Below are 21,375 nucleotides of genomic sequence, written 5' to 3'. Positions count from 1 at the left end.
GCTCCAGGCGGAGTAGAGGAGAGAGTAGAGCTCCAGGCGGAGTAGAGGAGAGAGTAGAGCTCCAGACGGAGTAGAGGAGAGTAGAGCTCCAGGCGGAGTAGAGGAGAGTAGAGCTCCAGGCGGAGTAGAGGAGAGTAGAGCTCCAGACGGAGTAGAGGAGAGAGTAGAGCTCCAGACAGAGTAGAGGAGAGAGTAGAGCTCCAGACAGAGTAGAGGAGAGTAGAGCTCCAGGCGGAGTAGAGGAGAGTAGAGCTCCAGGCGGAGTAGAGGAGAGAGTAGAGCTCCAGACGGAGTAGAGGAGAGAGTAGAGCTCCAGACAGAGTAGAGGAGAGAGTAGAGCTCCAGACAGAGTAGAGGAGAGAGTAGAGCTCCAGACAGAGTAGAGGAGAGAGTAGAGCTCCAGACAGAGTAGAGGAGAGTAGAGCTCCAGGCGGAGTAGAGGAGAGTAGAGCTCCAGGCGGAGTAGAGGAGAGAGTAGAGCTCCAGGCGGAGTAGAGGAGAGAGTAGAGCTCCAGACGGAGTAGAGGAGAGAGTAGAGCTCCAGACAGAGTAGAGGAGAGAGTAGAGCTCCAGACAGAGTAGAGGAGAGTAGAGCTCCAGGCGGAGTAGAGGAGAGAGTAGAGCTCCAGGTGGAGTAGAGGAGAGAGTAGAGCTCCAGACAGAGTAGAGGAGAGTAGAGCTCCAGACAGAGTAGAGGAGAGTAGAGCTCCAGGCGGAGTAGAGGAGAGTAGAGCTCCAGACAGAGTAGAGGAGAGTAGAGCTCCAGGCGGAGTAGAGGAGAGTAGAGCTCCAGACAGAGTAGAGGAGAGTAGAGCTCCAGGCGGAGTAGAGGAGAGAGTAGAGCTCCAGACGGAGTAGAGGAGAGAGTAGAGCTCCAGACGGAATAGAGTAGAGCTCCAGACGGAGTAGAGGAGAGAGTAGAGCTCCAGGCGGAGTAGAGTAGAGCTCCAGACGGAGTAGAGGAGAGAGTAGAGCTCCAGGCGGAGTAGAGGAGAGAGTAGAGCTCCAGGACGAGAGTAGAGGAGAGAGTAGAGCTCCAGACAGAGTAGAGGAGAGAGTAGAGCTCCAGGCGGAGTAGAGGAGAGAGTAGAGCTCCAGGCGGAGTAGAGTAGAGCTCCAGACGGAGTAGAGGAGAGAGTAGAGCTCCAGACAGAGTAGAGTAGAGCTCCAGACGGAGTAGAGGAGAGAGTAGAGCTCCAGACGGAGTAGAGGAGAGAGTAGAGCTCCAGGCGGAGTAGAGTAGAGCTCCAGACGGAGTAGAGGAGAGAATAGAGCTCCAGGCGGAGTAGAGGAGAGAGTCGAGCTCCAGACGGAGTAGAGTAGAGAGTCGAGCTCCAGACGGAGTAGAGTAGAGAGTAGAGCTCCAGGCGGAGTAGAGGAGAGAGTAGAGCTCCAGGCGGCGTAGAGGAGAGAGTCGAGCTCCAGGCGGAGTAGAGGAGAGAGTCGAGCTCCAGGCGGAGTAGAGTAGAGCTCCAGACGGAGTAGAGGAGAGAGTAGAGCTCCAGGCGGAGTAGAGGAGAGAGTAGAGCTCCAGGCGGAGTAGAGGAGAGAGTAGAGCTCCAGACAGAGTAGAGGAGAGAGTAGAGCTCCAGGCAGAGTAGAGGAGAGAGTAGAGCTCCAGGCGGAGTAGAGGAGAGAGTAGAGCTCCAGACGGAGTAGAGTAGAGCTCCAGACGGAGTAGAGTAGAGCTCCAGACGGAGTAGAGGAGAGAGTAGAGCTCCAGACGGAGTAGAGGAGAGAGTAGAGCTCCAGGCGGAGTAGAGTAGAGCTCCAGACGGAGTAGAGGAGAGAATAGAGCTCCAGGCGGAGTAGAGGAGAGAGTCGAGCTCCAGACGGAGTAGAGTAGAGAGTCGAGCTCCAGACGGAGTAGAGTAGAGAGTAGAGCTCCAGGCGGAGTAGAGGAGAGAGTAGAGCTCCAGGCGGAGTAGAGGAGAGAGTCGAGCTCCAGACGGAGTAGAGTAGAGAGTAGAGCTCCAGGCGGAGTAGAGGAGAGAGTAGAGCTCCAGACGGAGTAGAGGAGAGAGTAGAGCTCCAGACGGAGTAGAGGAGAGAGTAGAGCTCCAGACGGAGTAGAGTAGAGAGTAGAGCTCCAGACGGAGTAGAGGAGAGAGTCAGGTTGAGGGTCCTGGGGGTGAGGTAGAGAGGGGCATTGTGGGTGAGATGCCAGACAGTGACTTGTGTTGTCCCCTCCCCATAGGAAGCACTATAAAAGGGTCCTGGACAGCACTATCACCATCCAGAAGAACTACAGGGCTCACTTCTGGAGACGCCTGTTCCTGCGTCTCCGCGCCGCAGCTGTCCTCCTCCAGAAGCACCAACGTGGTCGGCTGGCAAGAGGCCTCTATCGACAGCTCTCTGAGGAGAAAAGGAGGAGGGAGGAGGAGGAGAGGAGGAGGAGGGAGGAGGAGGAGGAGGAGAGGAGGAGGAGGAGGAGGGAGGAGGAGAGCAGGAGGCTGGAAGAGGAGACGAGACGAGAGCAGGAGGAACGGAGGAGGAGAGAGGAAGAGGAGGAGGAGCGGCGGAGGAGAGAGGAAGAGGAGGAGGAGCTGCGGAGGAGAGAGGAAGAGGAGGAGAGACAGAGGGTGTTAGAGCTGGAGGAGTTGAGGAGGAAGGAAGAGAGACTGAGACTACAACAGGAGCAGGAAGCACTGAGTAGAAAAGAGGAGGAGCTTAGCAACGAACAGGAAGAGAAGAAAAACACTACAGCTAACAACAGGTACACCAACATCCACTGGTACTGTACTGTCAGCCATCAGCCAACCAACATACACTGGTACTGTACTGTCAGCCATCAGCCAACCAACATACACTGGTACTGTACCGTCAGCCATCAGCCAACCAACATACACTGGTACTGTACTGTCAGCCATCAGCCAACCAACATACACTGGTACTGTACTGTCAGCCATCAGCCATGCTACATACACTGGTACTGTACTGTCAGCCATCAGCCAACCAACATACACTGGTACTGTACTGTCAGCCATCAGCCAACCAACATCCACTGGTACTGTACCGTCAGCCATCAGCCATGCTACATACACTGGTACTGTACTGTCAGCCATCAGCCAACCAACATACACTGGTACTGTACTGTCAGCCATCAGCCATGCTACATAGACTGGTACTGTACTGTCAGCAATCAGCCAACCAACATACACTGGTACTGTACTGTCAGCCATCAGCCATGCTACATAGACTGGTACTGTACTGTCAGCCATCAGCCAACCAACATAGACTGGTACTGTACTGTCAGCCATCAGCCAACCTACATACACTGGTACTGTACTGTCAGCCATCAGCCAACCTACATACACTGGTACTGTACTGTCAGCCATCAGCCATGCCTACATACACTGGTACTGTACTGTCAGCCATCAGCCATGCTACATACACTGGTACTGTACTGTCAGCCATCAGCCATGCTACATACACTGGTACTGTACTGTCAGCCATCAGCCAACCAACATACACTGGTACTGTACTGTCAGCCATCAGCCATGCTACATACACTGGTACTGTACTGTCAGCCATCAGCCAACCAACATACACTGGTACTGTACTGTCAGCCATCAGCCATGCTACATACACTGGTACTGTACTGTCAGCCATCAGCCAACCAACATACACTGGTACTGTACTGTCAGCCATCAGCCAACCAACATACACTGGTACTGTACTGTCAGCCATCAGCCATGCTACATACACTGGTACTGTACTGTCAGCCATCAGCCATGCTACATACACTGGTACTGTACTGTCAGCCATCAGCCATGCTACATACACTGGTACTGTACTGTCAGCCATCAGCCAACCAACATACACTGGTACTGTACTGTCAGCCATCAGCCATGCTACATACACTGGTACTGTACTGTCAGCCATCAGCCAACCAACATACACTGGTACTGTACTCTCAGCCATCAGCCAACCAACATACACTGGTACTGTACTCTCAGCCATCAGCCATGCTACATAGACTGGTACTGTACTGTCAGCCATCAGCCATGCTACATAGACTGGTACTGTACTGTCAGCCATCAGCCATGCTACATAGACTGGTACTGTACTGTCAGCCATCAGCCATGCTACATACACTGGTACTGTACTGTCAGCCATCAGCCAACCTACATACACTGGTACTGTACTGTCAGCCATCAGCCAACCAACATACACTGGTACTGTACTGTCAGCCATCAGCCAACCAACATACACTGGTACTGTACTCTCAGCCATCAGCCAACCAACATACACTGGTACTGTACTCTCAGCCATCAGCCATGCTACATAGACTGGTACTGTACTGTCAGCCATCAGCCATGCTACATAGACTGGTACTGTACTGTCAGCCATCAGCCATGCTACATAGACTGGTACTGTACTGTCAGCCATCAGCCATGCTACATACACTGGTACTGTACTGTCAGCCAACAACACATTGCTTTGTATTCAATACTCTCTTGAATCTCCCCCATCTAATCGTATTCTTTCTCTTCTTCTCTCCCTTTAGGAACTCCCTGAGGATGGATTATCTTGCTCCCCATAAGGAGGTGTCCCTGCACCCCCACACCTCCGAGGAGGAGTCCCGACAGATGGAGGAGATCCTTCGGCTGGAGAAGGAGATTGAGAGGCTGCAGCGCCAGAAGGAGGACGGGGTGTCCATGTTAGGGGACGGTCTGGGAGGGAGCAGGGAGGAACTCCGACAGAGGAGAGACGCGGAGATCTACCGGCTGGAGAAGGAGGCGTCGCGCGTGGCCACTGAGTTCCTGGATCTCCTGGACTTTGGGGGTCTGGAACAGAGTCTGTCCAGCGAGGAGAACCTCCACGACCCCTCGGAGAGCACCGCTCCGCTGGCCCCGGTCGAGGAAGAGGAGGTGGACGAGGGCTTCCATACTAAGGAGGAGTGTCCCGGTAGCAGTATCCCACTTCCTGACTTCCCTCTCCCTGCGGAGATCCCTCTGGACCAGGAGCTGTTCTCCTCCCTCCCTCCTCCTCCTCCTGCTTTCGCCGAGGGTCTAGTAGCACATGCCCTGGCCCTGTCGCAGACCCCGTGTTGCCCCCCTGTTTACTACCCCCTCACCTCCTATGGATCTAGTGTCCCTACACACCACCCTGCTTCTCCACCTCCTCTCCCTGCCCTCACTACCGGAGGAGGTAAAGCTTTGTGCCACCAACCCACCAGGAGAAAAGAGGTAGCTCCAGACACCAACAGAGGACCCAGAAGATCGGAGGTTATACCTAACAGACCCTGCGCCAGGGTAGACGTTATGCCCACCACAGTCCCCGAAGCTGTGCCGGTGAGAAGAGCAGACGTTATGCCCACTGTGCCCGTCCAAGGAGCCAGGGAGGCCAGGGAGGAGATCTCATTCAGCATCCTACCAGACACGGAGTCAGACTGTGACCAGGAGGAGTTTGAGGAGGTGCAGGGGAGTACAGGCTCGGGAGACGGAGCCAGTATGACGGACGGACATGCTACTGATGAGGACGTGTTGAGGAAATCATCCTGTACTCAGAACAGCCTGGACTCCTTCAGAGGCAGCTCAGACTCTGTGAGTCGCATGTTTACATACCTGTACTGCATTTATATACCTGTACTATATATATATACCTGTACTGCATTTATATACCTGTACTGCATATATATACCTGTACTACATATATACCTGTACTGCATTTATATACCTGTACTACATATATACCTGTACTGCATTTATATACCTGTACTGCATATATATACCTGTACTACATATATACCTGTACTGCATTTATATACCTGTACTGCATTTATATACCTGTACTACATTTATATACCTGTACTACATATATACCTGTACTACATGTATATACCTGTACTACATTTATATAGCAGTACTACATTTACATACCTGTACTACATTTATATACCTGTACTACATTTATATACCTGTACTACATTTATATACCTGTACTGCATATATATACCTGTACTACATTTACATACCTGTACTACATTTATATACCTGTACTACATTTATATACCAGTACTACATTTATATACCTGTACTGCATATATATGTTAGTCATTTAGCATCTGCTCTTTTCAAGATATATATGCTGAAACAGATTGATACGCTGAAACAGATTGAAACAGATTGATATGCTGAAACAGATTGATATGCTGAAACAGATTGATACGCTGAAACAGATTGATACGCTGAAACAGATTGATACCCTGAAACAGATTGATATGCTGAAACAGATTGATACGCTGAAACAGATTGAAACAGATTGATACGCTGAAACAGATTGAAACAGATTGATACGCTGAAACAGATTGATACGCTGAAACAGATTGAAACAGATTGATATGCTGAAACAGATTGATATGCTGAAACAGATTGATACGCTGAAACAGATTGATACGCTGAAACAGATTGATATGCTGAAACAGATTGATACGCTGAAACAGATTGATACGCTGAAACAGATTGATATGCTGAAACAGATTGATACGCTGAAACAGATTGATACGCTGAAACAGATTGATACGCTGAAACAGATTGATACGCTGAAACAGATTGATACGCTGAAACAGATTGATACGCTGAAACAGATTGATACGCTGAAACAGATTGATACGCTGAAACAGATTGATACGCTGAAACAGATTGATACGCTGAAACAGATTGATACGCTGAAACAGATTGATACGCTGAAACAGATTGATACGCTGAAACAGATTGATACGCTGAAACAGATTGATACGCTGAAACAGATTGATATGCTGAAACAGATTGAAACAGATTGATACGCTGAAACAGATTGAAACAGATTGATATGCTGAAACAGATTGATACGCTGAAACAGATTGATACGCTGAAACAGATTGATACGCTGAAACAGATTGATACGCTGAAACAGATTGATACGCTGAAACAGATTGATACGCTGAAACAGATTGATATTGTGTTACAGTATATGTACACTGAAATGGATTGTCCTTATATTGACCTAGTACTCGTATCGAGCTACCCAGATCCGCTGGACGGAAACACATCCTTCTACAGCATGTGTTTCACAGATCGCATGGCTCCCAGTCATACTGTTCTGGCTTGACAGACTGCAGTTAGAGCTGTTTATGGGGACCGTATTACCGCCACACAGGCAATCATGAGTCATGACCACAGTAAAATTCCACATGACTGTTGAGTCACGTTAATGTCCTTTTCTGCACTCTGGACATGCTTTGGTAGTACCTAACTTGCTAAATACCATCAGGTCCTAATGGTCTGGTACTCAGGGCTCTATTGTCCCTCCATCAGGTCCTAACGGCCTGGTACTCAGGGCTCTATTGTCCCTCCATCAGGTCCTAATGGCCTGGTACTCAGGGCTCTACTGTCCCTCCATCAGGTCCTAATGGCCTGGTACTCAGGGCTCTATTGTCCCTCCATCAGGTCCTAATGGCCTGGAACTCAGGGCTCTATTGTCCCTCCATCAGGTCCTAATGGCCTGGTACTCAGGGCTCTATTGTCCCTCCATCAGGTCCTAATGGCTTGGTACTCAGGGCTCTACTGTCCCTCCATCAGGTCCTAATGGCCTGGTACTCAGGGCTCTATTGTCCCTCCATCAGGTCCTAATGGCCTGGTACTCAGGGCTCTATTGTCCCTCCATCAGGTCCTAATGGCCTGGTACTCAGGGCTCTATTGCCCCTCCATCAGGTCCTAATGGCCTGGTACTCAGGGCTCTATTGTCCCTCCATCAGGTCCTAATGGCCTGGTACTCAGGGCTCTATTGTCCCTCCATCAGGTCCTAATGGCCTGGTACTCAGGGCTCTATTGTCCCTCCATCAGGTCCTAATGGCCTGGTACTCATAGGCCCATATATGAGCCCAAGCCAGAAAAAAAAACGTAATTAAAATAATAATTGTGCTGTTATACAATACATAGCCTATCCGTAGCAGAAAGACATAAAACAAAACTGATTTAAGAGGTCTTTGATACATAATTGTTAGTTAGCATTGTTGAATTACCGACCGGGGTCAGTTACCGACCAACCGGGGTCAGTTACCGACCGGGTCAGTTACCGACCGACCGGGGTCTTTTACCGACCGACCGGGGTCAGTTAACCGACCGACCGGGGTCAGTTACCGACCGACCGGGGTCAGTTACCGACCGGGGTCAGTTACCGACCGACCGGGGTCAGTTACCACCGACCGACCGGGGTCAGTTACCGACCGACCGGGGTCAGTCATCAGTTATCATATTCAAAACTGCAAACATTTGTCTCCACCTAGTGGCGGAATGTGTAGAATCCAGGAAATGAGAGGTCGCAGTGGCCCCAGCTCCGTCTAAGTTGGTGGCCCCCACCCCCGTCTAAGTTAGTGGCCCCCAGCCCCGTCTAAGTTGGTGGCCCCCACCCCCGTCTAAGTTGGTGGCCCCCACCCCCGTCTAAATTGGTGGCCCCCAGCCCCGTCTAAGTTGGTGGCCCCCACCCCCGTCTAAATTAGTGGCCCCCAGCCCCGTCTAAGTTAGTGGCCTTCACCCCCGTCTAAGTTGGTGGCCCCCAGCCCCGTCTAAGTTAGTGGCCCCCACCCCCGTCTAAATTGGTGGCCCCCAGACCCGTCTAAGTTAGTGGCCCCCAGCCCCGTCTACGTTGGTGGCCCCCACCCCAGTCTAAATTGGTGGCCTTCACCCCCGTCTAAGTTGGTGGCCCCCAGCCCCGTCTAAGTTAGTGGCCCCCACCCCCGTCTAAATTGGTGGCCCCCAGACCCGTCTAAGTTAGTGGCCCCCAGCCCCGTCTACGTTGGTGGCCCCCACCCCCGTCTAAATTGGTGGCCCCCAGACCCGTCTAAGTTAGTGGCCCCCACCCCCGTCTAAGTTAGTGGCCCCCAGCCCCGTCTAAGTTAGTGGCCCCCAGCCCCGTCTAAGTTGGTGGCCTTCACCCCCGTCTAAGTTGGTGGCCCCCAGCCCCGTCTAAGTTAGTGGCCCCCACCCCCGTCTAAATTGGTGGCCCCCAGACCCGTCTAAGTTAGTGGCCCCCAGCCCCGTCTACGTTGGTGGCCCCCACCCCCGTCTAAATTGGTGGCCCCCAGACCCGTCTAAGTTAGTGGCCCCCAGCCCCGTCTACGTTGGTGGCCCCCACCCCCGTCTAAATTGGTGGCCCCCACCCCCGTCTAAGTTAGTGGCCCCCAGCCCCGTCTAAGTTAGTGGCCCCCAGCCCCGTCTAAGTTGGTGGCCTTCACCCCCGTCTAAGTTGCCCTTCCCCTCTCTACCCTACACTCCAAAATAAAACACATTCTACTAATGACGTTTGAGTGTAGACTGTATTATGATGCATCCTGGGTGGACTGGTTACCTTCTGCTACGCTCCAAAACGTTGTGTCCATGAGTCTGGGAGAGAGCATACAGCCCTAGGCTATGCCGTTGGTTCATTGATTGTACAGGCCCGGTTTACAGTTGGACTACAATCTATAGTGAATAGCCTAGTAATAGGGAACGTTTTATATTTTCATAATAACTTTAACTATACATTACCACGCCGTTTCCATCTCCTCTCCTGGCAACAGTTTAATGAAATATGTTTCATTGTGAAAACATATTACTATTGATATTCCCCAACAGATTTAACTTGTTTTCAATAAATAACTACTGGGTAGCTGCAGGAACAGGGTAGGAGAGCCCATGGCATACAGAGTACTGGGTAGCTGCAGGAACAGGGTAGGAGAGCCCATGGCATACAGAGTACTGGGTAGCTGCAGGAACAGGGTAGGAGAGCCCATGGCATACAGAGTACTGGGTAGCTGCAGGAACAGGGTAGGAGAGCCCATGGCATACAGAGTACTGGGTAGCTGCAGGAACAGGGTAGGAGAGCCCATGGCATACAGAGTACTGGGTAGCTGCAGGAACAGGGTAGGAGAGCCCATGGCATACAGAGTACTGGGTAGCTGCAGGAACAGGGTAGGAGAGCCCATGGCATACAGAGTACTGGGTAGCTGCAGGAACAGGGTAGGAGAGCCCATGGCATACAGAGTACTGGGTAGCTGCAGGAACAGGGTAGGAGAGCCCATGGCATACAGAGTACTGGGTAGCTGCAGGAACAGGGTAGGAGAGCCCATGGCATACAGAGTACTGGGTAGCTGCAGGAACAGGGTAGGAGAGCCCATGGCATACAGAGTACTGGGTAGCTGCAGGAACAGGGTAGGAGAGCCCATGGCATACAGAGTACTGGGTAGCTGCAGGAACAGGGTAGGAGAGCCCATGGCATACAGAGTACTGGGTAGCTGCAGGAACAGGGTAGGAGAGCCCATGGCATACAGAGTACTGGGTAGCTGCAGGAACAGGGTAGGAGAGCCCATGGCATACAGAGTACTGGGTAGCTGCAGGAACAGGGTAGGAGAGCCCATGGCATACAGAGTACTGGGTAGCTGCAGGAACAGGGTAGGAGAGCCCATGGCATACAGAGTACTGGGTAGCTGCAGGAACAGGGTAGGAGAGCCCATGGCATACAGAGTACTGGGTAGCTGCAGGAACAGGGTAGGAGAGCCCATGGCATACAGAGTACTGGGTAGCTGCAGGAACAGGGTAGGAGAGCCCATGGCATACAGAGTACTGGGTAGCTGCAGGAACAGGGTAGGAGAGCCCATGGCATACAGAGTACTGGGTAGCTGCAGGAACAGGGTAGGAGAGCCCATGGCATACAGAGTACTGGGTAGCTGCAGGAACAGGGTAGGAGAGCCCATGGCATACAGAGTACTGGGTAGCTGCAGGAACAGGGTAGGAGAGCCCATGGCATACAGAGTACTGGGTAGCTGCAGGAACAGGGTAGGAGAGCCCATGGCATACAGAGTACTGGGTAGCTGCAGGAACAGGGTAGGAGAGCCCATGGCATACAGAGTACTGGGTAGCTGCAGGAACAGGGTAGGAGAGCCCATGGCACAACGAGTTTGGGTGGAATATCACCTGCGGGGCAGTGACAGCATGCATGCTGGGAAAACAGTGTTTTATATGTATTCCTCAACTGCTCATGTTAAGCGCAGCTCCACTATAAAACCCAAAGAGCCTACCCAGACCGGCTGGAAACCCAGACCGGCTGGAAACCCAGACCGGCCGGCTGGAAACCCAGACCGACTGGAAACCCAGACCGGCCGGCTGGAAACCCAGACCGACTGGAAACCCAGACCGGCTGGAAACCCAGACCGACCGGCTGGAAACCCAGACCGGCTGGAAACCCAGACCGACTGGAAACCCAGACCGACCGGCTGGAAACCCAGACCGGCTGGAAACCCAGACCGACTGGAAACCCAGACCGGCTGGAAACCCAGACCGGCCGGCTGGAAACCCAGACCGACTGGAAACCCAGACCGGCCGGCTGGAAACCCAGACCGACTGGAAACCCAGACCGGCTGGAAACCCAGACCGACCGGCTGGAAACCCAGACCGGCTGGAAACCCAGACCGACCGGCTGGAAACCCAGACCGGCTGGAAACCCAGACCGACCGGCTGGAAACCCAGACCGACCGGCTGGAAACCCAGACCGGCTGGAAACCCAGACCGACCGGCTGGAAACCCAGACCGGCTGGAAACCCAGACCGGCTGGAAACCCAGACCGGCTGGAAACCCAGACCGACCGGCTGGAAACCCAGACCGGCTGGAAACCCAGACCGACCGGCTGGAAACCCAGACCGACCGGCTGGAAAGCGCGTGGCCATCATTCGCTATTAAATACGGATTACATGTCTTTTTTTTTGTCTTGCCCATTTGATAATGGGCCGTTCTGAATCTAAACTAATTTTACATATTAGTAAAGACAAGATTAAATTGAGAATAGTCTGACTGGTGAAAATATGATCGCTTGATGACAGAACAGCTGTGTGTAACCTGAAGCAAGGAAAATACGTTGTTTTTTTTTTGTGTAACTTTATCAAATCATCATCAGCCTTTAATCGCATCATGTTTTGATTTCTAAGGTTTGTATCTAAATAAAGTTGCCAAATAACTGTAAATCATATAAGACCTGTTTCAAATAATCACTTTACGCTCATCATAGTCACTTCATACTCGCTTCTAAATGGTAAAAATATCCTTTCTATTTTATTCAAGTTCAATTATATTCTTCTATCTTTAAAATCATATAATATAAAATAATGGTACAGGACTTATAAACATCTCTAGTCTGATAAATGAACCAGTCTACAGTCTATATCATAACCAGATAACATACAGTATCTAGTCTGATAAATGAACCAGTCTACAGTCTATATCATAACCAGATAACATACAGTATCTAGTCTGATAATTGAACCAGTCTACAGTCTATATCATAGAGAATAACCAGATAACATACAGTATCTAGTCTGATAAATGAACCAGTCTACAGTCTATATCATAGCCAGATAATACAGTATCTAGTCTGATAAATGAACCAGTCTACAGTCTATATCATAGCCAGATAATACAGTATCTAGTCTGATAAATGAACCAGTCTACAGTCTATATCATAACCAGATAATACAGTATCTAGTCTGATAAATGAACCAGTCTACAGTCTATATCATAACCAGATAACATACAGTATCTAGTCTGATAAATGAACCAGTCTACAGTCTATATCATAGAGAATAACCAGATAACATACAGTATCTAGTCTGATAAATGAACCAGTCTACAGTCTATATCATAGCCAGATAACATACAGTATCTAGTCTGATAAATGAACCAGTCTACAGTCTATATCATAACCAGATAATACAGTATCTAGTCTGATAAATGAACCAGTCTATATCATAGCCAGATAACATACAGTATCTAGTCTGATAAATGAACCAGTCTACAGTCTATATCATAACCAGATAATACAGTATCTAGTCTGATAAATGAACCAGTCTACAGTCTATATCATAGCCAGATAACATACAGTATCTAGTCTGATAAATGAACCAGTCTACAGTCTATATCATAACCAGATAATACAGTATCTAGTCTGATAAATGAACCAGTCTACAGTCTATATCATAGCCAGATAACATACAGTATCTAGTCTGATAAATGAACAAGTCTACAGTCTATATCATAACCAGATAATACAGTATCTAGTCTGATAAATGAACCAGTCTACAGTCTATATCATAGAGAATAACCAGATAACATACAGTATCTAGTCTGATAAATGAACCAGTCTACAGTCTATATCATAGAGAATAACCAGATAACATACAGTATCTAGTCTGATAAATGAACCAGTCTACAGTCTATATCATAACCAGATAATACAGTATCTAGTCTGATAAATGAACCAGTCTACAGTCTATATCATAGCCAGATAACATACAGTATCTAGTCTGATAAATGAACCAGTCTACAGTCTATATCATAACCAGATAACATACAGTATCTAGTCTGATAAATGAACCAGTCTACAGTCTATATCATAGAGAATAACCAGATAACATACAGTATCTAGTCTGATAAATGAACAAGTCTACAGTCTATATCATAGAGAATAACCAGATAACATACAGTATCTAGTCTGATAAATGAACAAGTCTACAGTCTATATCATAACCAGATAACATACAGTATCTAGTCTGATACATGAACCAGTCTACAGTCTATATCATAGAGAATAACCAGATAACATACAGTATCTAGTCTGATAATTGAACCAGTCTACAGTCTATATCATAACCAGATAATACAGTATCTAGTCTGATAAATGAACCAGTCTACAGTCTATATCATAGAGAATAACCAGATAACATACAGTATCTAGTCTGATAAATGAACCAGTCTACAGTCTATATCATAGCCAGATAACATACAGTATCTAGTCTGATAAATGAACCAGTCTACAGTCTATATCATAACCAGATAACATACAGTATCTAGTCTGATAAATGAACCAGTCTACAGTCTATATCATAGCCAGATAATACAGTATCTAGTCTGATAAATGAACAAGTCTACAGTCTATATCATAACCAGATAACATACAGTATCTAGTCTGATAAATGAACAAGTCTACAGTCTATATCATAGCCAGATAACATACAGTATCTAGTCTGATAAATGAACAAGTCTACAGTCTATATCATAGCCAGATAACATACAGTATCTAGTCTGATAAATGAACAAGTCTACAGTCTATATCATAGCCAGATAACATACAGTATCTAGTCTGATAAATGAACCAGTCTACAGTCTATATCATAACCAGATAATACAGTATCTAGTCTGATAAATGAACCAGTCTACAGTCTATATCATAGAGAATAACCAGATAACATACAGTATCTAGTCTGATAAATGAACAAGTCTACAGTCTATATCATAGAGAATAACCAGATAACATACAGTATCTAGTCTGATAAATGAACAAGTCTACAGTCTATATCATAACCAGATAACATACAGTATCTAGTCTGATAATTGAACCAGTCTACAGTCTATATCATAGAGAATAACCAGATAACATACAGTATCTAGTCTGATAAATGAACCAGTCTACAGTCTATATCATAGCCAGATAACATACAGTATCTAGTCTGATAAATGAACAAGTCTACAGTCTATATCATAACCAGATAATACAGTATCTAGTCTGATAATTGAACCAGTCTACAGTCTATATCATAGAGAATAACCAGATAACATACAGTATCTAGTCTGATAAATGAACAAGTCTACAGTCTATATCATAGCCAGATAACATACAGTATCTAGTCTGATAAATGAACCAGTCTACAGTCTATATCATAGAGAATAACCAGATAACATACAGTATCTAGTCTGATAAATGAACCAGTCTACAGTCTATATCATAGAGAATAACCAGATAACATACAGTATCTAGTCTGATAAATGAACCAGTCTACAGTCTATATCATAGAGAATAACCAGATAACATACAGTATCTAGTCTGATAAATGAACAAGTCTACAGTCTATATCATAGCCAGATAACATACAGTATCTAGTCTGATAATTGAACCAGTCTACAGTCTATATCATAGAGAATAACCAGATAACATACAGTATCTAGTCTGATAAATGAACCAGTCTACAGTCTATATCATAGAGAATAACCAGATAACATACAGTATCTAGTCTGATAAATGAACCAGTCTACAGTCTATATCATAGCCAGATAACATACAGTATCTAGTCTGATAAATGAACAAGTCTACAGTCTATATCATAACCAGATAATACAGTATCTAGTCTGATAAATGAACCAGTCTACAGTCTATATCATAACCAGATAACATACAGTATCTAGTCTGATAAATGAACCAGTCTACAGTCTATATCATAGCCAGATAACATACAGTATCTAGTCTGATAAATGAACAAGTCTACAGTCTATATCATAGAGAATAACCAGATAACATACAGTATCTAGTCTGATAAATGAACCAGTCTACAGTCTATATCATAGCCAGATAACATACAGTATCTAGTCTGATAAATGAACCAGTCTACAGTCTATATCATAACCAGATAATACAGTATCTAGTCTGATAAATGAACCAGTCTACAGTCTATATCATAACCAGATAACATACAGTATCTAGTCTGATAAATGAACCAGTCTACAGTCTATATCATAGCCAGATAACATACAGTATCTAGTCTGATAAATGAACCAGTCTACAGTCTATATCATAGCCAGATAACATACAGTATCTAGTCTGATAAATGAACCAGTCTACAGTCTATATCATAGAGAATAACCAGATAACATACAGTATCTAGTCTGATAATTGAACCAGTCTACAGTCTATATCATAACCAGATAATACAGTATCTAGTCTGATAAATGAACCAGTCTATATCATAACCAGATAACATACAGTATCTAGTCTGATAAATGAACCAGTCTACAGTCTATATCATAGAGAATAACCAGATAACATACAGTATCTAGTCTGATAAATGAACCAGTCTACAGTCTATATCATAACCAGATAATACAGTATCTAGTCTGATAAATGAACAAGTCTACAGTCTATATCATAGCCAGATAACTACAGTATCTAGTCTGATAAATGAACAAGTCTACAGTCTATATCATAACCAGATAACATACAGTATCTAGTCTGATAAATGAACCAGTCTACAGTCTATATCATAGAGAATAACCAGATAACATACAGTATCTAGTCTGATAAATGAACAAGTCTACAGTCTATATCATAGCCAGATAACATACAGTATCTAGTCTGATAATTGAACCAGTCTACAGTCTATATCATAGAGAATAACCAGATAACATACAGTATCTAGTCTGATAAATGAACCAGTCTACAGTCTATATCATAGCCAGATAACATACAGTATCTAGTCTGATAAATGAACAAGTCTACAGTCTATATCATAACCAGATAATACAGTATCTAGTCTGATAAATGAACAAGTCTACAGTCTATATCATAACCAGATAACATACAGTATCTAGTCTGATAAATGAACCAGTCTACAGTCTATATCATAACCAGATAACATACAGTATCTAGTCTGATAAATGAACCAGTCTACAGTCTATATCATAGAGAATAACCAGATAACATACAGTATCTAGTCTGATAAATGAACCAGTCTACAGTCTATATCATAGCCAGATAACATACAGTATCTAGTCTGATAAATGAACAAGTCTACAGTCTATATCATAGCCAGATAACATACAGTAAGACAACTCATTCTGTTCTTCTGAAATACATTTTCTTCATATCATAATGTTTCTATAGACCTAACTGAAATAAATAGTAGATTTATTGTGATGGTGTCCATTAAAATGGTTTATAGATGTTCCAAACAGAGCAAACTAGAATGCTATTTGGCCCTAAACAGAGAGTACACAGCGGCAGAATACCTGACCACTGTGACTGACCCAAACGTAAGGAAAGCTTTGACTATGTACAGACTCAGTGAGCAGAGCCTTGCTATTGAGAAAGGCCGCCGTAGGCAGACCTGGCTCTCAAGAGAAGACAGGCTATGTGCACACTGCCCACAAAAATGAGGTGGAAACTGAGCTGCACTTCCTAACCTCCTGCCAAATGTATGACCATATTAGATCAAATCAAAGGCCCACAAGTCTCAGTCACTCACTGGCTTCTCACCAGAACCTGTTACTTCTTGAATCTCAGGGTGGCAGAAAAATATCCTCTATGGATCAACGAATATATACATGATACAAATAGTAGATGGACCTTTCAGTCAAATAGACCTTTTATGGCCTGGACCCAGATCTGTAACAGAACCATACTATCCTAGCCTGGTCCCAGATCTGTAACAGAACCATACTATCCTAGCCTGGTCCCAGATCTGTAACAGAACCATACTATCCTAGCCTGGTCCCAGATCTATAACATCACTAACAGAACCATACTATCCTAGCCTGGTCCCAGATCTATAACAGAACCATACTATCCTAGCCTGGTCCCAGATCTATAACAGAACCATACTATCCTAGCCTGATCCCAATCCTGTAACAGAACCATACTATCCTAGCCTGGTCCCAGATCAATAACAGAACCATACTATACTAGCCTGGTCCCAGATCTATAACAGAACCATACTATCCTAGCCTGGTCCCAGATCTATAACAGAACCATACTATCCTAGCCTGGTCCCAGATCTATAACAGAACCATACTATCCTAGCCTGGTCCCAGATCTGTAACAGAACCATACTATCCTAGCCTGGTCCCAGATCTATAACAGAACCATACTATCCTAGCCTGGTCCCAGATCTATAACAGAACCATACTATCCTAGCCTGGTCCCAGATCTATAACAGAACCATACTATCCTAGCCTGGTCCCAGACCTACATCACTAACAGAACCATACTATCCTAGCCTGGTCTCAGATCTATAACAGAACCATACTATCCTAGCCTGGTCCCAGATCTATAACAGAACCATACTATCCTAGCCTGGTCCCAGACCTATAACGGAACCATACTATCCTAGCCTGGTCCCAGATCTATAACAGAACCATACTATCCTAGCCTGGTCCCAGATCTATAACAGAACCATACTATCCTAGCCTGGTCCCAGATCTATAACAGAACCATACTATCCTAGCCTGGTCCCAGATCTATAACAGAACCATACTATCCTAGCCTGGTACCAGATCTATAACAGAACCATACTATCCTAGCCTGGTACCAGATCTATAACAGAACCATACTATCCTAGCCTGGTACCAGATCTATAACAGAACCATACTATCCTAGCCTGGTCCCAGATCTATAACAGAACCATACTATCCTAGCCTGGTCCCAGATCTATAACACCACTAACAGAACCATACTATCCTAGCCTGGTCCCAGATCTATAACAGAACCATACTATCCTAGCCTGGTCCCAGATCTATAACAGAACCATACTATCCTAGCCTGGTCCCAGACCTATAACAGAACCATACTATCCTAACCTGGTCCCAGATCTATAACAGAACCATACTATCCTAGCCTGGTCCCAGATCTATAACACCACTAACAGAACCATACTATCCTAGCCTGGTCCCAGATCTATAACAGAACCATACTATCCTAGCCTGGTCCCAGACCTATAACAGAACCATACTATCCTAACCTGGTCCCAGATCTATAACAGAACCATACTATCCTAGCCTGGTCCCAGATCTATATCAGAACCATACTATCCTAGCCTGGTCCCAGACCTATAACAGAACCATACTATCCTAACCTGGTCCCAGATCTATAACAGAACCATACTATCCTAGCCTGGTCCCAGATCTATAACAGAACCATACTATCCTAGCCTGGTCCCAGATCTATAACAGAACCATACTATCCTAGCCTGGTCCCAGATCTGTAACAGAACCATACTATCCTAGCCTGGTCCCAGATCTGTAACAGAACCATACTATCCTAGCCTGGTCCCAGATCTATAACAGAACCATACTATCCTAGCCTGGTCCCAGATCTATAACAGAACCATACTATCCTAGCCTGGTCCATGACCTACATCACTAACAGAACCACACTATCCTAGCCTGGTCCCAGATCTGTAACAGAACCATACTATCCTAGCCTGGTCCCAGATCTATAACAGAACCACACTATCCTAGCCTGGTCCCAGACCTATAACAGAACCATACTATCCTAGCCTGGTCCCAGACCTATAACAGAACCATACTATCCTAGCCTGGTCCCAGACCAACACCACTAACAGAACCATACTAGTCCCAGAACCATACTATCCTAGCCTGGTCCCAGATCTATAACAGAACCATACTATCCTAGCCTGGTCCCAGATCTATAACAGAACCATACTATCCTAGCCTGGTCCCAGATCTATAACAGAACCATACTATCCTAGCCTGGTCCCAGATCTATAACAGAACCATACTATCCTAGCCTGGTCCCAGATCTATAACAGAACCATACTATCCTAGCCTGGTCCCAGATCTATAACAGAACCATACTATCCTAGCCTGGTCCCAGACCTACATCACTAACAGAACCATACTATCCTAGCCTGGTCCCAGATCTATAACAGAACCATACTATCCTAGCCTGGTCCCAGATCTATAACAGAACCATACTATCCTAGCCTGGTCCCAGATCTATAACAGAACCATACTATCCTAGCCTGGTCCCAGATCTATAACAGAACCATACTATCCTAGCCTGGTCCCAGATCTATAACAGAACCATACTATCCTAGCCTGGACCCAGATCTATAACAGAACCATACTATCCTAGCCTGGTCCCAGATCTATAACAGAACCATACTATCCTAGCCTGGTCCCAGACCAACACCACTAACAGAACCATACTAGTCCCAGAACCATACTATCCTAGCCTGGTCCCAGATCTATAACAGAACCATACTATCCTAGCCTGGTCCCAGATCTATAACAGAACCATACTATCCTAGCCTGGTCCCAGATCTATAACAGAACCATACTATCCTAGCCTGGTCCCAGATCTATAACAGAACCATACAATCCTAGCCTGGTCCCAGACCTATAACAGAACCATACTATCCTAGCCTGGTCCCAGATCTATAACAGAACCATACTATCCTAGCCTGGTCCCAGACCTATAACAGAACCATACTATCCTAGCCTGGTCCCAGACCTACATCACTAACAGAACCATACTATCCTAGCCTGGTCCCAGATCTATAACAGAACCATACTATCCTAGCCTGGTCCCAGATCTATAACAGAACCATACTATCCTAGCCTGGTCCCAGATCTATAACAGTACCATACTATCCTAGCCTGGTCCCAGATCTATAACAGAACCATACTATCCTAGCCTGGTCCCAGATCTATAACAGAACCATACTATCCTAGCCTGGTCCATGACCTACATCACTAACAGAACCATACTATCCTAGCCTGGTCCCAGATCTATAACAGAACCATACTATCCTAGCCTGGTACCAGATCTATAACAGAACCATACTATCCTAGCCTGGTCCCAGATCTATAACAGAACCATACTATCCTAGCCTGGTCCCAGATCTATAACAGAACCATACTATCCTAGCCTGGTCCCAGATCTATAACAGAACCATACTATCCTAGCCTGGTCCCAGGTCTATAACAGAACCATACTATCCTAGCCTGGTCCCAGACCTACATCACTAACAGAACCATACTATCCTAGCCTGGTCCCAGATCTATAACAGAACCACACTATCCTAGCCTGGTCCCAGATCTATAACAGAACCACACTATCCTAGCCTGGTCCCAGATCTATAACAGAACCATACTATCCTAGCCTGGTCCATGACCTACATCACTAACAGAACCACACTATCCTAGCCTGGTCCCAGATCTATAACAGAACCATACTATCCTAGCCTGGTCCCAGATCTATAACAGAACCATACTACCCTGGTCCCGGACCTGTTTGTGCTCTGGCTAGGCGTTCGCTGTGTAATAATATATCTATGTTTGTGATGTTCAGTTTATAGACAGTGACACAAGCACCGATGGTTATGTGGACACAGACGAGGAGGTGTCCAATGGAAGGGTTCATCTACTGAACGGCTCTGGACCTCCGTACTTTCACAGCTTCCTCTACATGAAAGGTGAGTACATTCACCAATGGCACCCTATTCCCTATATAGCGCACTACTTTTCACCAGGACCCATAGGGGATAGGGTGCTATTTGGGACAGATGCTAGATAAACCACTGGTCGACAGGCATGTAGATGTTTCAGACACCTGTTATGTTGTAGAGTGTAGAAGTCTAGCAGGCTTCTGCTATGTTGTAGAGTGTAGTAGTCTAGCAGGCTTCTGCTATGTTGTAGAGTGTAGTAGTCTAGCAGGCTTCTGCTATGTTGTAGAGTGTAGTAGTCTAGCAGGCTTCTGCTATGTTGTAGAGTGTAGTAGTCTAGCAGGCTTCTGCTA

At 46.2% G+C, this 21,375-nt stretch overlaps 1 protein-coding gene across 1 annotated transcript in view; it reads left to right on the top strand.

Moving 5' to 3' along the window:
• Window positions 1-21,375, top strand: part of LOC106586950 (unconventional myosin-X) — a 265,626-nt gene that overhangs the window by 203,465 nt on the left and 40,786 nt on the right. The window contains exons 23-25 of the mRNA XM_082969251.1: window positions 2,198-2,716; window positions 4,511-5,549; window positions 20,929-21,052. Coding sequence (XP_082825377.1) covers window positions 2,198-2,716; window positions 4,511-5,549; window positions 20,929-21,052 — 1,682 coding nt within the window. The remainder of the gene's footprint in view (window positions 1-2,197; window positions 2,717-4,510; window positions 5,550-20,928; window positions 21,053-21,375) is intronic.

The sequence above is a fragment of the Salmo salar genome, chromosome 25 (assembly GCF_965601325.2).
Source record: "Salmo salar chromosome 25, fSalSal1, whole genome shotgun sequence".
NCBI classification, from domain to species: Eukaryota; Metazoa; Chordata; class Actinopteri; order Salmoniformes; family Salmonidae; genus Salmo; species Salmo salar.
Note: the sequence above shows the minus strand (reverse complement) of the source record. Positions and strands in the feature narration are given on the sequence as shown.